The 13013-nt window shown below is 33.1% G+C and overlaps 1 protein-coding gene across 1 annotated transcript; it reads right to left on the minus strand.

Annotated features, from left to right (window-relative positions):
* Positions 1-8012: 8012 nt before the first annotated feature.
* On the minus strand, positions 8013-12082 carry LOC134241861 (uncharacterized). The gene is made up of 3 exons (XM_062723883.1): positions 11953-12082; positions 11548-11691; positions 8013-8344 (listed from the first exon to the last, which is right to left on the minus strand). The coding sequence occupies exons 1-3, from the start codon at positions 12020-12022 to the stop codon at positions 8169-8171; spliced, it is 390 nt and encodes a 129-aa protein (XP_062579867.1). The 5' UTR covers positions 12023-12082; the 3' UTR covers positions 8013-8168.
* Positions 12083-13013: the final 931 nt, after the last annotated feature.

The raw sequence follows: 13013 nt of genomic DNA on the forward strand, positions 1-13013 counted from the left end.
ACATTTTTTTTCTTTTCCTTTGCATCAAAAATAAATACTTTTCAATAACGACTATATATTTCTCTATTTCTTCGCAAACAACGAGGAATGCAGAGACATCTCAAACATATAAATGAATTTGCTTTATATACATGTACATAACATGTAACTAATTTTAAAACAAAAAATGTAAGCATTCAAAGAAATGCAAATCAAATTTCTATGTTCACATTTGCTACATATGCAATAACAAATCCATTACTGTACTAGCATAATAATATTTTTCTATGGCCCCGAATTTTTGTTTAGTAAAGGAGAAACACCTTTCAAACTAGAGGTACTGTGAGCGATTAGCTAACTAAATGATACTCCATCCTCCCATATGAATACAATGGCAGTGTCCATGTTTAACTATATATAAATCCCAAAATATGTGTCGGATCAAAATAGAATAGAAGGTGCACAATGGCAATATGTGATAAAGATTATGTGAAAGTTTCATCAAATTTATTCCGGCAATATGAAAGGAGTTGTGGATAAGAAATTGATACCCCAATGAGTAATTATAACAGACAGTAGGACTACACATAGACGGACGGGCATCCCGATTACTTTCTACCTGCCTTCTTTTCACGTGGGGGGGGGGGGGGGGAGGGGGTGATATAATGAAAAGTCTTTATTAAAGAAAAGTCAACATTTAACTTAATGATAGACAGTAAGTGGTCATTGCATCGACCGTACAATTTATCTTAAATGATCAAATCTTTGCTCTATAAATAACTTGATCACAAATTTAAGTTTTATTTTCATTTAATACATAGGAATTTTTTAAGAGTTCTTTTTGGACTTGTTATAATATTTCTGAAAATGTTTCCACTGAATATTTTAAGACTTTATAAATAAGACTTCTGGATTAGATTAAAAATCATAGATTTATTAAAGACTTTTATAGATGTTTAATTAGTAAATAAAGTAGTTCAAGTACATTGATTAAAGTAAAGTTTTTGAAGTTTTACGAAATGCATATGACGTAGATGATGCATCATTGCGTCATGGTATAAAAGACAGGATTTCAGGAGTGCGTTGTCAGAATTCCCCTTTGAAGTGTCACCTGCCTTTCAGCACCTTGCACCTTGATCTGAAGTATTATTCATATAAGTAAACATGTTAAAGTAAAGATATCTTAAAATAATTTCAGGATATGTTTAGCGCAGTAAGATCATTTATCCAGTTTGAAGTAGTATATTGAATATTTAGAAATTTAGATTTATTGAATATTTAAATTCAGCGATATTTAGACAGTCGGTGCACTAAGGATTTTCCCCTGGGGGACACAGGAAATTGTCTCTCCCAGTAAAGTTATAGTTGCTATTTAAAGTTTGTAATTTGTTAGCAGTTTGAATTGGTATTTACTCTATTTTTATTGACAAGTAAAATTTTTTCCTTTCCTCATTTCCATAAACAGAGGAAAACACGCGCCAAGCCCTGTCAACAATCCAAGGATACTGAATTCAAAAGCAAAATGAAACCAAACGGGTTTACGTCCACCACACAGTTCATTAAATTTTGCTGCAAAAACAGCTACCGAAATCAAAATGAAGATCGCTAAAATGTAAATAAAAATTATAATAGTAATATGTTATATATCGGTTTTTAATGTAAATTTTAATTAGGTATACTGGAATTAAAACTGATTAGATAAATGTCTCATTTGTCTTAACCTGTTATTTTCCCCGCTTTTTTTTTTTTATTTGCCCATCAAAGAGTAAAGGAGATACTAAATAATTTGATTGTTGAATTGAAAATATTTCACAAAACTAATTCACCGAAATAAACTGAGAAGAGTGGCAAATATACACCTGTTAAATTTTCTAGTTTATAGTTTTTTACGTGAAGTTCATACCCCGCTAACTGGTTTAAAATTATCTTTTTAATTACGCCTCATATATATTTATAAGTCAAAATTAATTAACTGCGAAACCCAGCATATTATATGTGTGTTTATTTAAAAAAGATAAGTTAGTTAGTTATTTTGTTTTTTTTGCTGTTCATGTCCATCTTGAGAATTTTTCAATCATATGAAGACGCCACCAGTTTCCGATGGAGAACAGCAAATTTTGTCCAGTACTCAGCACTTACATCCTTTGAGCAGCGGGGGATCTTTTTTTATGCAGCACCGAATGTGACACGGGACCTCGGTTTATACCGTCTCATCCAAAGGAACAATTTCCCACGTCCCACGGGGGGATTTGAACCCGCGACGTAGGGATCAACTCCTTACTTCGCTATTCTAAAGCAGACGCTCTAACCATACACTGGGCGACGAAGTAAAAATTATGGAACGCCGTAACTGGCCCTTTGTGGAGAACTTTCATTATATGATGGTATTTTGTCATTATATGCTGGTATTTTGACTTTATATGATGGTATTTTATCATTATATGCTGGTATTTTATCATTATATGACGGTATTTTGATTATATGCTGGGATTTTTTATTTTTTATGATGGTATTTTATCATTATATGCCGGATTTTATCATTATATGATGGTATTTTGTCATTATATGCTACTATTTTTCTTCTTTATACTACTTTTCTTCTTTAAACACTTTTCGTTATATGCTACTACTTTTCGTCATTATTTGTAGTCTCAATCATCCAGACGCTTGTCTCTATAGCACTAATTCGCAATCCTCATTTTGGGTCTTTCCGATAGAGGTCGGAAAAACAACCTCAATTATTAACATCACCCGGGTGTTAAAATTTTATACATCTTCCTGTTTAATCAAATATAGAATAGACTAATTTAGAAGCCCCTTCTATAGTATATTCTAAGTAATATCATTACATTGAATAAATTTTTAAAATCCATATTCCACAGATAAAAGGGCTCTATGGGATTTATTTCAAAGATCGTAAAATAGGTGGGTTGTCATGGCGTCTACCATATACATTCAAGGTTGTTTTTCCGCTAGCCGGAAGGCCCGAAAAGTTGCAATTGCACTAATTCGCTGTTCCGCGATTCTCAGTGTAAGCGTCTAGGGGAGCCAGTCAAAGCGCCCCCTAATTAAAAAATCCCGGGCAAAACGTTTTCCCCAATTCTAGTCAAAGCGTCCCCCCATATTAGCCAAAGCGCCCCATGATTTTGGTCAAATTGCCCCCTAACATAATTTTATAGAAAAAATAGTATTTTGCTTTGGCTAATATCAGGGGATGATTTAAATAAAATTAGAGAACGCCTTGACCGGAGTTTTTTTGGGGGCCTTTGACTGGCTCCCCCCAGACGCTTACACTGAGAATCCCCGGAACAGCGAATTAGTGCAGTGCTATAAAACAAGCGTCTGGATGAAGGAGACTACAAAAAAATGACGAAAAAGTAGTAATAAATAAAAGTAGTATAAAGAAGAAAAGTAGTTTAAAGAAGAAAAAAAAAGTATAAAGAAGAAAAGTAGTATAATGAAGAAAAGTGGCAATAATGACAAAATACCATCATATAAAGATAAAATACCATCATATAATGACAAAACATCATCATATAATGATAAAAAGGGAACAAAATGTTCCTTCGCCATGCGCTCGGCACTTTGAATGAAAGTTGCGGGTCCTTCGGATGAGACCTTTTTAAAAAACCGGGGGGCCCCGTGAGCGGCGGCGTTGGCACAAAAAAACCCCCCACTGCTCAATGGCCCTGAGTGCCAAATAAAGGTCAAAATTTGAAGCCCTTTACCCCGGGATCCCGGGGACGTTTCCATATGGGTGAAAAATTCTCCAAAAGGGACGTTAAACAATATACAATCAATCAATCAATCTTTTCCTTTGCTATTAGTATAAACCAGTAAGTTTTAGTTTTGACAAAGACTTCTGGTTTTTCATATTGTGAAAAGAGAAACTGTAGATGTCAATTTTCCAGTATCATGTTTTATTAGGTTATGTTATACAGTATAAAAAAACTGATGGTTCGCTAATACTTTATTTTTTTTATACCCCCGCTTGAAAAGCGGGGGGGTATATAGAAATCAATGTCCGTCCGTTCGTCTGTCTGTTACGCTTTGGGGTACCCACCCTTATCCAAACTAAATCTTATACCACTGAGTGAAATTTAATGAAACTTTCACAAATCTTTTTTTCATATTGCCATTGTGCACCTCCTATTTTACTTTTTGATCCGACACATGTTGGCTTTCCCTGCCAGAGCAAAACACGGACTTATGGGGGTATCATTTAAAGATCTCAGCGCTCACAATACCTCTAGTTTAATTTTATTTAAAAACCCTTTTTTAAAATCATGACACTTTTTTTATCTTTCTGCTTCTCTTACTTCTTGAAAATAAGTACAGTGTGAATTATAACTTTCTGGATAATTTAAGGGCATCTGGAAACAGAAATTGTTGATAATGCAATTTCCTTAGTACTCTTATGTATTCTATGAGATAATTTATTCTTTCCTGCAACAAAAAATGCATTTTTCTTCAGAGTCCTACAACTATTTATTTCAAATTGATTGAAACGAAAAAAAAAAACATAAAATAATTTTTATTTAATATTTATATACTTGTATAGAATCCTTAATAATTTAAAACAGTAGTCTTTGTTCCCATGAAATTTCAGTTTTATTTAGATCTTGACTTAATTTATTTCCAATGCAAAGATAAAAAATGAAAATATTTCAAAACATGCCCTCTTTTAAACACTAGAGTCTTTGATTGGAATTTTAGAATGAGTTTCGATGTCAACAAGTTTGACATGCCTAAAACATGTTTAGGTCTCTGATTTACAATATCTATGTGAATTTTTGAGGCCATGTTTTCCAAAAGTCTGTTGGAATTCGCGTGGAAAACCCTTTGCACCCCTTTTTTATTGGCAGACCTATTTTTGTATTCATATGAGGGAAATTTTTACCAAAATCTTATACATAAAAACAAACACTTGCAATAGCCTTCAACTCAAAATTCAGATATATCGACGACGTATTTCAATGATGTATCAGGAGCATGTTGGTAATAGAAAAATTTTGAAACCCTTTTAATTTGTTTAATTCACTATAATATTTTTGCAGATGTACAGATTTAACTTAAAAAAAATCTTCAATGGTCATGTGTAATGGGCAGTAGAAATTTAATTGATTTTTTTTTTTTCAATGTTATACCAGGTGATTAAGTCAAAGGGACTTAACCATTACAGATTGTATATTTCATCATTGCATGTAATTTGTTAAATCATTGGATAAAAGTTTGTTTTTCAATCGATTCAAGGATTTTTTTTGCAAATTTCCCAAATTTTTCGTCTATGTAATTGTCTTCAAATAAGATAGAAATTAACAGTTTTCGGTCTTTTTTCATGTCAATATAATTATTTTCTTTATTCCATAGAGTATTATGCTGAAATGGGGAAGTTGGTTTATGGATTTTTTGTGACCCCTTATCAAAATTTTCAATAAATTAAATTTCCTTTCTAAAAACTTAATTGAGATATTCATTGATCACCATCACATCAAACAAATAAAAGGCTATAGTACTGCGAGCAATGAGTTCACTAAATGATACCTCCGCCTCCCCTATCATTATAATGGAAAAGTATGTTTTTTCTTTGGGGACACGAAATAATAGTCAAATAAAAAAAATGAAATAGGAGGTGCAGAATGGTTTTTTATGGGAATTAAAAATCTGTGAAAGTATCATTCGATTTTATTCAATGGTATAGGTAGAGTTGCGGATAAAAAACGAGTACTCTTCAATATTTATAAAAAGAAGGGCCGTGTCCATGTTTTGCTATGGGAAACTCAAAAATGTGTCCGACCAAAAAGTAAAATTAAAGATGCACAATGGCACTATATAACGCAGATTTTGTGGAAGTTTTGTTAAAATCCATACAGAAGTACAAGACTGGTTGTGGATAAGAGTTTGGTTCCCTAGAGCGTAACAGCCGGATGGACATCTCAATAACTATATACCCTCCTACATTTCAAGTTAAGGGTTAAATGATACATCATTTTTTGAGCTCCTGTGTTGGTATCTTGTGTGATACCAGATGTTGACCTCTAAAGAAACTCATAATAGGAAATCTCAACTCAAATTAAACTTATATTTGTAATTCATTTTTTATACCCCTGCTTTAAATAAGACGATTTATTATACTTCTGTTAAAATGATTCCTATATAAAGTTCAGAAGGTAAAATAGCTATCTTTTATAGTTCACGCTAAGCAAAGCTATACCCGGGGTATAGTTTTTGCTATCCACCCTCAGAAAATGTTCATGCAATTTTTGCCTCTAATTTTGATTTCCAGCGATAAATCTATTGACTGATGATGTCATAATGACTTCAGTAGCATTGTGACGTCATCAGGATTTCAGATTATTCTTGCAGTATTATCTTACTCCAAAAAATTCAAACCTCAGAAATTATATTATACATCAGTATAATAAAACGCTTATCCACTGGTTGTGAGTGGGATAGATCTTTTTATCCAACCCTTGACAGGAACTATTCCCCTCGGGCAAGCCCTAGGATATAGTTTCCTGTCGTGGGTTTGATAAAAGAGCTATCCCACTCACAACCAGTGGATAAGTGTATAATATAGTAATCGGAAAAGAAACCGTCTGACATACCATTTGAAGTGCTGCTTGATCATCTCAATAAGGACTTGAACCCTAACCCCCTCGTTATTGCAGAGCGTTTCCGGTTCCACAAGCGGAACCAAAAACATGGCGAAACAATTTTAAAGTACAAAGCTGATCTGCACAATCTCACGATACATTGCAATTTTGTTGATCATTCAGGTAATACACCACGTGTTAGATTTGTGCGAGGCCTACGTGGTGAACACATCCAGAAAAACTTTTTATCAAAGGATGATCCGACCTTGGACAAAGCTTTGAAGACAACAGCAGCAAGTGGAAACAGCATCCAACGACCAACAAGGTACACATAAACCATTCACATCTAAGAGACTACACATAATCAGACAACACACCACTTCGTTATCTGCAACGTATCCGGAAACCAAGCCAGAGACTTGACTTGTAATTTCTCTATATTTAATCATATGATCAACTGTTAAAATTAGATTTCATGTGTCTCAGCTGTTTCTAGTCATTCGAGTGTATAATCTTGTTCTTGATCTTGCCATGTGCTGCAATTACTTAAGTTCTATTTAACTGCTTCCTATTTTAGTCTGATGTTTATCATACATTGAAACATTAACGAACTATCCTGTAAGTTAACTTTTTTAAATTTTCATACGTTCTCTTAATAGAATTAATCTTTAAAGTTGGGTGTTGAGTATGTAATCCGGAAATATGCGTGTCTGTGTGTCTGTTTGTCTTGCATACTGCCATAGTAATTTATGTTTTCTACGTCATAATTATGCGAAATCTTTTATGTGTGAATGAGTAGCCTAACACGTGCTCTAGTGTTTTCTTCTTCTTTAATGATATATTGGCCCCAAAATTACATGTACAACAGTCATGATCATTTTTTTATTGATGGTTGATTGTGAGGCAGCTCTGTGGTAGACCAGCAAATTGATCATTGCGGCCAGAAGCGCCAAATTAAGCAAACAAAATAAACTTGACACGTCTGCTGTTTGTTGGAAATACAGGGAATCTAAAATATATCGATTTTATTCTCGTCTTGTCACAGACATAAAATAATTTTTATGCTTAAATGAGTTTTAAAAAATAAATAATAGTATTCTGCGATTTTTAATTTTAGCATAATTATTTGAATTAGATTTTATGATAGTTATTTACTAACATAAATAAAATTAATCAGCTGTATCTCAAAATTATATTTTAGATAAGCAAAATTGAAAGTTAGACATATTTACCGACTTATAATGTTTCATGCATAACATTATCCATTATATATGATGTTTCTTAACGATGACGATTTAAAATTAAATGATAATGGCCCACAATTACAATTTTTTTTCTTAAATAATTTTAATGGCCTGGTTCTTATATACTTGTAACACAAAAATGGACAATGTATGCGTACGTTATGAGGCAAATAAAAAATAAAAAAAAATATTATCTAGTTTCATACATCATTTCATGATTTGATGATAATGAGTAAATTACACTGGGATTTCTAATATTTATAAAAGATTAAAAACACCAGACTGTATACTAATATGTCTAAATCTATTTTTTTTTAAATGTTTCATACAAAAGTAGTTTGCAATTTATTTATCCTTTCATGATCTCAACCAACATGACGGCCCCTGCACCGATCGCTGCTATCATTCCTATAATGCTTAAGGCGAAAGCAAAGTGGTAATCAATGTCAAGGTCGACTGTAACCAATGTTACCAAGTCCTTCGCTCTGGCTGCAAATATTGCTATTGAAATAAGGATAAACACCGCTACAAAAGAAAACAAATTATATATATATATATATATATATATATATATATATATATATATATATATATATGTATATATATATATATGAGAGAGAGAGAGAGAGAGAAAACACAAAGAAATTCACTTTTAGATGGATACCCACTTCCGCCCCAGCCCGGGGTTGAACTCTCGACCTTCGGAATCTGTCTCCTAGCAGTGCAGGAACAGCGCGCTAGACCGCTCGGCTATCTTGGCAAGTCAAAAAACTTGCCTTCGATGCCGATGGAATTCTGCGGCGCTGCCCTACACTACACGATCATTGAGAATAGAAGTGAGATACAGTTATCTGAACATTATTTTTCACAGAGGATTATAACCAATAAATGTTGTAATGAAATTTATTATTATTTATAAAGCACATTTTACAACAACTCTTAAAATAACAAAACTGCCCTAAGTGAAGAAATATTAATATAGAAAGCACAAAGAAATTCACTTTTACATGGATACCCACTTCCGCCCCAGCCCGGGGTTGAACTCTCGACCTGCGGAATCTGTCTCCTAGCAGTGCAGATATATATATATATATATATATATATATATATATATATATATATATATATATATATATATATATATATATATAAAGCACTAAAAATGACCAACGACACGAACAATAAAAATTGTCAAATTTTCAGGACGCCCTGTCCCTTCCTCAGGACAAAGAAAAAAGTTAAAAAGTCATAAGAACAAAGGAAAAAGAGAAACAAAAACAACTAGCACTACTACTAAACTACTAAACACAAGATATTTACATACTTGATTACATGTTAAATTGGAAATTTTTAAGAACACTAATAAAGAAAGAAATCCGGACCGCTATGAAATGCGTCCGGTCTATCGGGTATACTCGGGTGAAGTGCGATTTACATAATTGAACGAATTAATTATGCTAATTAATTACGACAATCAGTAAATCGTACATTGTTTCATTTTCTCAAAATGGCGAAACTTTACTTAATAAAGAATAATGAAAGAAAAATCATATAGTAGGGATATTTAAATATATGAATTGTGATCAATTATAAATTTTGAAATATTTAAGGACTTACTATCGGGAAAAAATAGTAACAAAGGCGTAAGCAATACGTAGTTATGTGGTTGTTCGAGTTCGAGAGTTGGTGGCACAAATTAACTGTAGAGTTTACACTAAATTGAGAAAATAATTTTGTTTAGTATGATCAGGAATTGGGTCTGATTTACGTTCATTCTGGTGAAGTCATTCAATTTGTTAATACCATTATCACTTTCCATTAATTTAATTTATTTATATTATAGTGTTGTACTTTGCATGCACTATGCCTAAATAGTAGTCAGGGTTTGATCCGAAGGACCAGTCTCCACGTCCCACAGTGGGATTCCGCCCCGCAACGTAAGGATCAATACCTTACTTAGCGAGTTTAGACTTCTTAAAAATGTGTATGCTTCTAAGTACTTTGCTCATTTACAGTACTCTGAAAAAAAAACACCAGCTTTTTCACCTAAAAAGCAGTCAAACAGGTGAGAATACTGTTATCATCCTGTGGCCAGTTTCATAAAGCTATCTTATGACTAAGATCTGTCTAAAGGCCGAAAATTATATTAAGATTGCACCATAGCTGTTTCACAAAACTGTCATAATATCTTATGATAATTTTAAGATCTATCAAAATCTTCAGACAACTAAATGCATGTCTTAAGTCTAAAGTGCAACTTGTGAAAGTATATACTTTGGCTAAAACCGAGGAATATTTAAAGATAAACGGTTTTTAGTGATAGAGCTTTTAAAGGCCAGAAGGAACATGACCCCCCCCCCCCCCCCCCCCCCGGGGGCTCAAAAAATAATTTGCAAATAAATAAACGATAGAAAACCTAACATGTACCTACTTTATGTTTTTTTTTTCCATTTAATTATTTCAATGCATTTTTCTTTGCTTGTGTCCCCTCCCAACTGAAATTGCAACCCCCCCCCCCCCAATTCTTCTGCCATGCAAAATCCAAACATCATATATTACTTGATTCAAAATTGTTTCATTTGATTTCCATATCCCGAAAGAATATCACAATAGCTATGACCAAGCATTGCTAACTTGAGCAATTTTTAAAATGGCCAAAGTAATTCCAGATGTGTTCGAGATACATAAAATGCTGACTGACGTTTTTCATACCAATTGTTAGTCCATTATTTATACACTGAATTGACCACGGATTTTTTCCGTTATTTCCTGATTATTACAACGAGCACATGGCGGGTGTGACCGGTCGGCAGGGGATGCTCACTCCTCCATGGCACCTGATCCCACCTCTGATGTTTCGGAGGTCCGTGTTTGCTCTGCTCTTATTTTGTATATTTGTTTAACGGACGTTGAGATTGAATACTGTTCGTTATTTCCATATCCTTCATACATGTAGTTTATTTATTGATAGGTTACATTAATATCTTTTCAATGAACAGAAATATATTTAAGATAGTTTTGTGAAATAACAGTGACAAATCTTATGATTCTTAAGATGGTCGTAAGATTATTTTACGACAAATGTTAGGATTATTTTGTGAAACCCAGCCATGCGCTTTAGGGCTATGTTAAAGACAGAAAATAGAGATGTTACATAAGGTGCACGGTTTCTTGTGTATAGACAAAGCAAAGGACGGCTTTCAAAGACATGAATTAATACAAAGAGGGCTGCATTTGACGATAAACCACGAAACGCAATTTAGAATCTATCAGTCAGGAACAAATCAAAATCCCATCTATTATTTTGCGTGAGTTATGTTTTTAGTTAATTAGTAAAATAAAGTTTAAATTAAATTAAACAATCACTTTAAATTATATCTCGTTGCCTAATTACACAATCATTGCGAAAAAACATGTGAGTTTTAAAAAAGTGCGCGGAACTGTATACTGTAGAAGTACTTTTTTTCCGCGTGGTATTAATTTACGCTATGTACGCGGTCACAAATTTTCCGCGGAAATTAATCCAAGCGTACTTAAAATAAATACAAGGCATATAGTGACAATCTAGCTACCCGCAGATAAAACAGAAATTGAGATTCCGGGGAATTCTGACCCCGTGGAAAAAAGTACGTCTACAGTATTTATAACATAGCCTTAAAATGATGATAAAATGAAATTTTTAAACAAAATAGAACCCCACAGATACCCCCTTAATAAAATTAGCTCACCTCCAGCAAAAGCTGTGCCAACGGCCCCAAATAAAATTGATTTCTTTTCTTTCAAAACGAACATTTTTAAAACTGTCATGATTACTGCTACCACCAATACCAGCAATCCAAGGATGCCCATTGCTCGGACGGCGTTAAGATCGTCTGTTAAAAAAATATATTTATGTAATAATAACATTTGATGTTCAAATAGCAACAGAAAACAGTTTTCAATTTAAAGTTGTTTTTTAGAGGTTTTAGCTTATTTAACCTTTATTGTGATAACATAAAATTTTGTATTCATCTTTTTTATTATTATCCTTAAAAATTTGACATCCATTTTGTGCTAAATAATTTTTCCATCAATTACTTCCCATTCGAAAACAAATCTTAGAAAAATCATGATAAATTTTGTTAAGAATGCACCTGTATAACCATCTGGTATAACCACATCTCCGCACTGGGTATCTCCAGTCGAAACAGTTTCAGTACACATCTTCCACAAACCGAAATTAACTTTTACTATCGTTGCATCAACAAACGTCCAGTAAGGCGACGCCAATCGAATCAGTTGAAAAACAACTGCACATATTGTAAGCACCAGTGCAATGAGCAAATATTTAGAGGCTTCCATATTTTTGGACCTGAAACAAATTGCACTAGCTGTTATGTTTCATTATAAAGTAAATGTATATGTGCTCTTCCAGAAAACATAGAAAATTCTACAAAAGGGGTACATATAAGGACAAGTGTCTTATGAAATATGACATAGGCATAAAAAATGACTCAATACGTAGTTACAAAAATAATATATTAGGTTTCAGTGCATTTTGCTTCGAATCCGGAAACGAATGTTAAGTGAAGGTGAAGGACTCGCTGAAGAAATAATATTAGAAAAACGTAGCTCGTGCCACTGGGTTCGTTTGATGTTTTTCGCTACCAGATTTTGTCTGTTCAGACCGTAGAAACAGGTACACGAAATATACATGATTATTGAATTTCAGAATCTCATATTCCACCATTATTCAAATAACTTAAAAATATCTATATTTGCAATTGTGGGGTAGGGGTATGGAGCATTGTTTTTCTGACAAATATACATTTGTTAAGAGCCTCCTTCATTTACAATTTTATTTCCATAAAGATTTTTCCGCAAATATTTCTGCTACACCCTCTTAAATTTGGTAGGACAAAGAAGAATAATTACCAGGTTGAAATCCCATAGGCGCATTGTCGGATAAACGAATTTTCATAATTTTATTCATAATTTATTTTAAAAAAAGCAACTAACTTTGATTGAAATTCGTGTACTCGATTCTGTGTCCCATAATTTTCTCCCTAGATATTTCCAAGACTTAACAATAAAATTCGAAAACCTTTTGTCATAAGAATTCAGATTATTTTTAGTACTTCGAAGTTCAAATCTGAGGTAAACCTATTTCAAAGGAGCAAAAATAAATGAATATTCCTTCATGACACCGTTCAAT

Source organism: Saccostrea cucullata, unplaced genomic scaffold (assembly GCF_032062105.1).
Source record: "Saccostrea cucullata isolate Sc308-1 unplaced genomic scaffold, CSIRO_AGI_Scuc_v1 ctg2625, whole genome shotgun sequence".
Classification (NCBI taxonomy): Eukaryota; Metazoa; Mollusca; class Bivalvia; order Ostreida; family Ostreidae; genus Saccostrea; species Saccostrea cuccullata.

What these genes read in the sequence shown, in the direction of transcription:
- LOC134241861 (XM_062723883.1), bottom strand. Translation starts at nt 12,022, where the DNA reads ATGTGTACTGAAACTGTTTCGACTGGAGATACCCAGTGCGGAGATGTG. An exon ending in TATACCAGATGGTTATACAG is followed by an intron (nt 11,692 to 11,952) that starts GTGCATTCTTAA and finishes TTTTTTTAACAG; the next exon opens with ACGATCTTAACGCCGTCCGA. An exon ending in TGGCACAGCTTTTGCTGGAG is followed by an intron (nt 8,345 to 11,547) that starts GTGAGCTAATTT and finishes TTTCTTTTGTAG; the next exon opens with CGGTGTTTATCCTTATTTCA.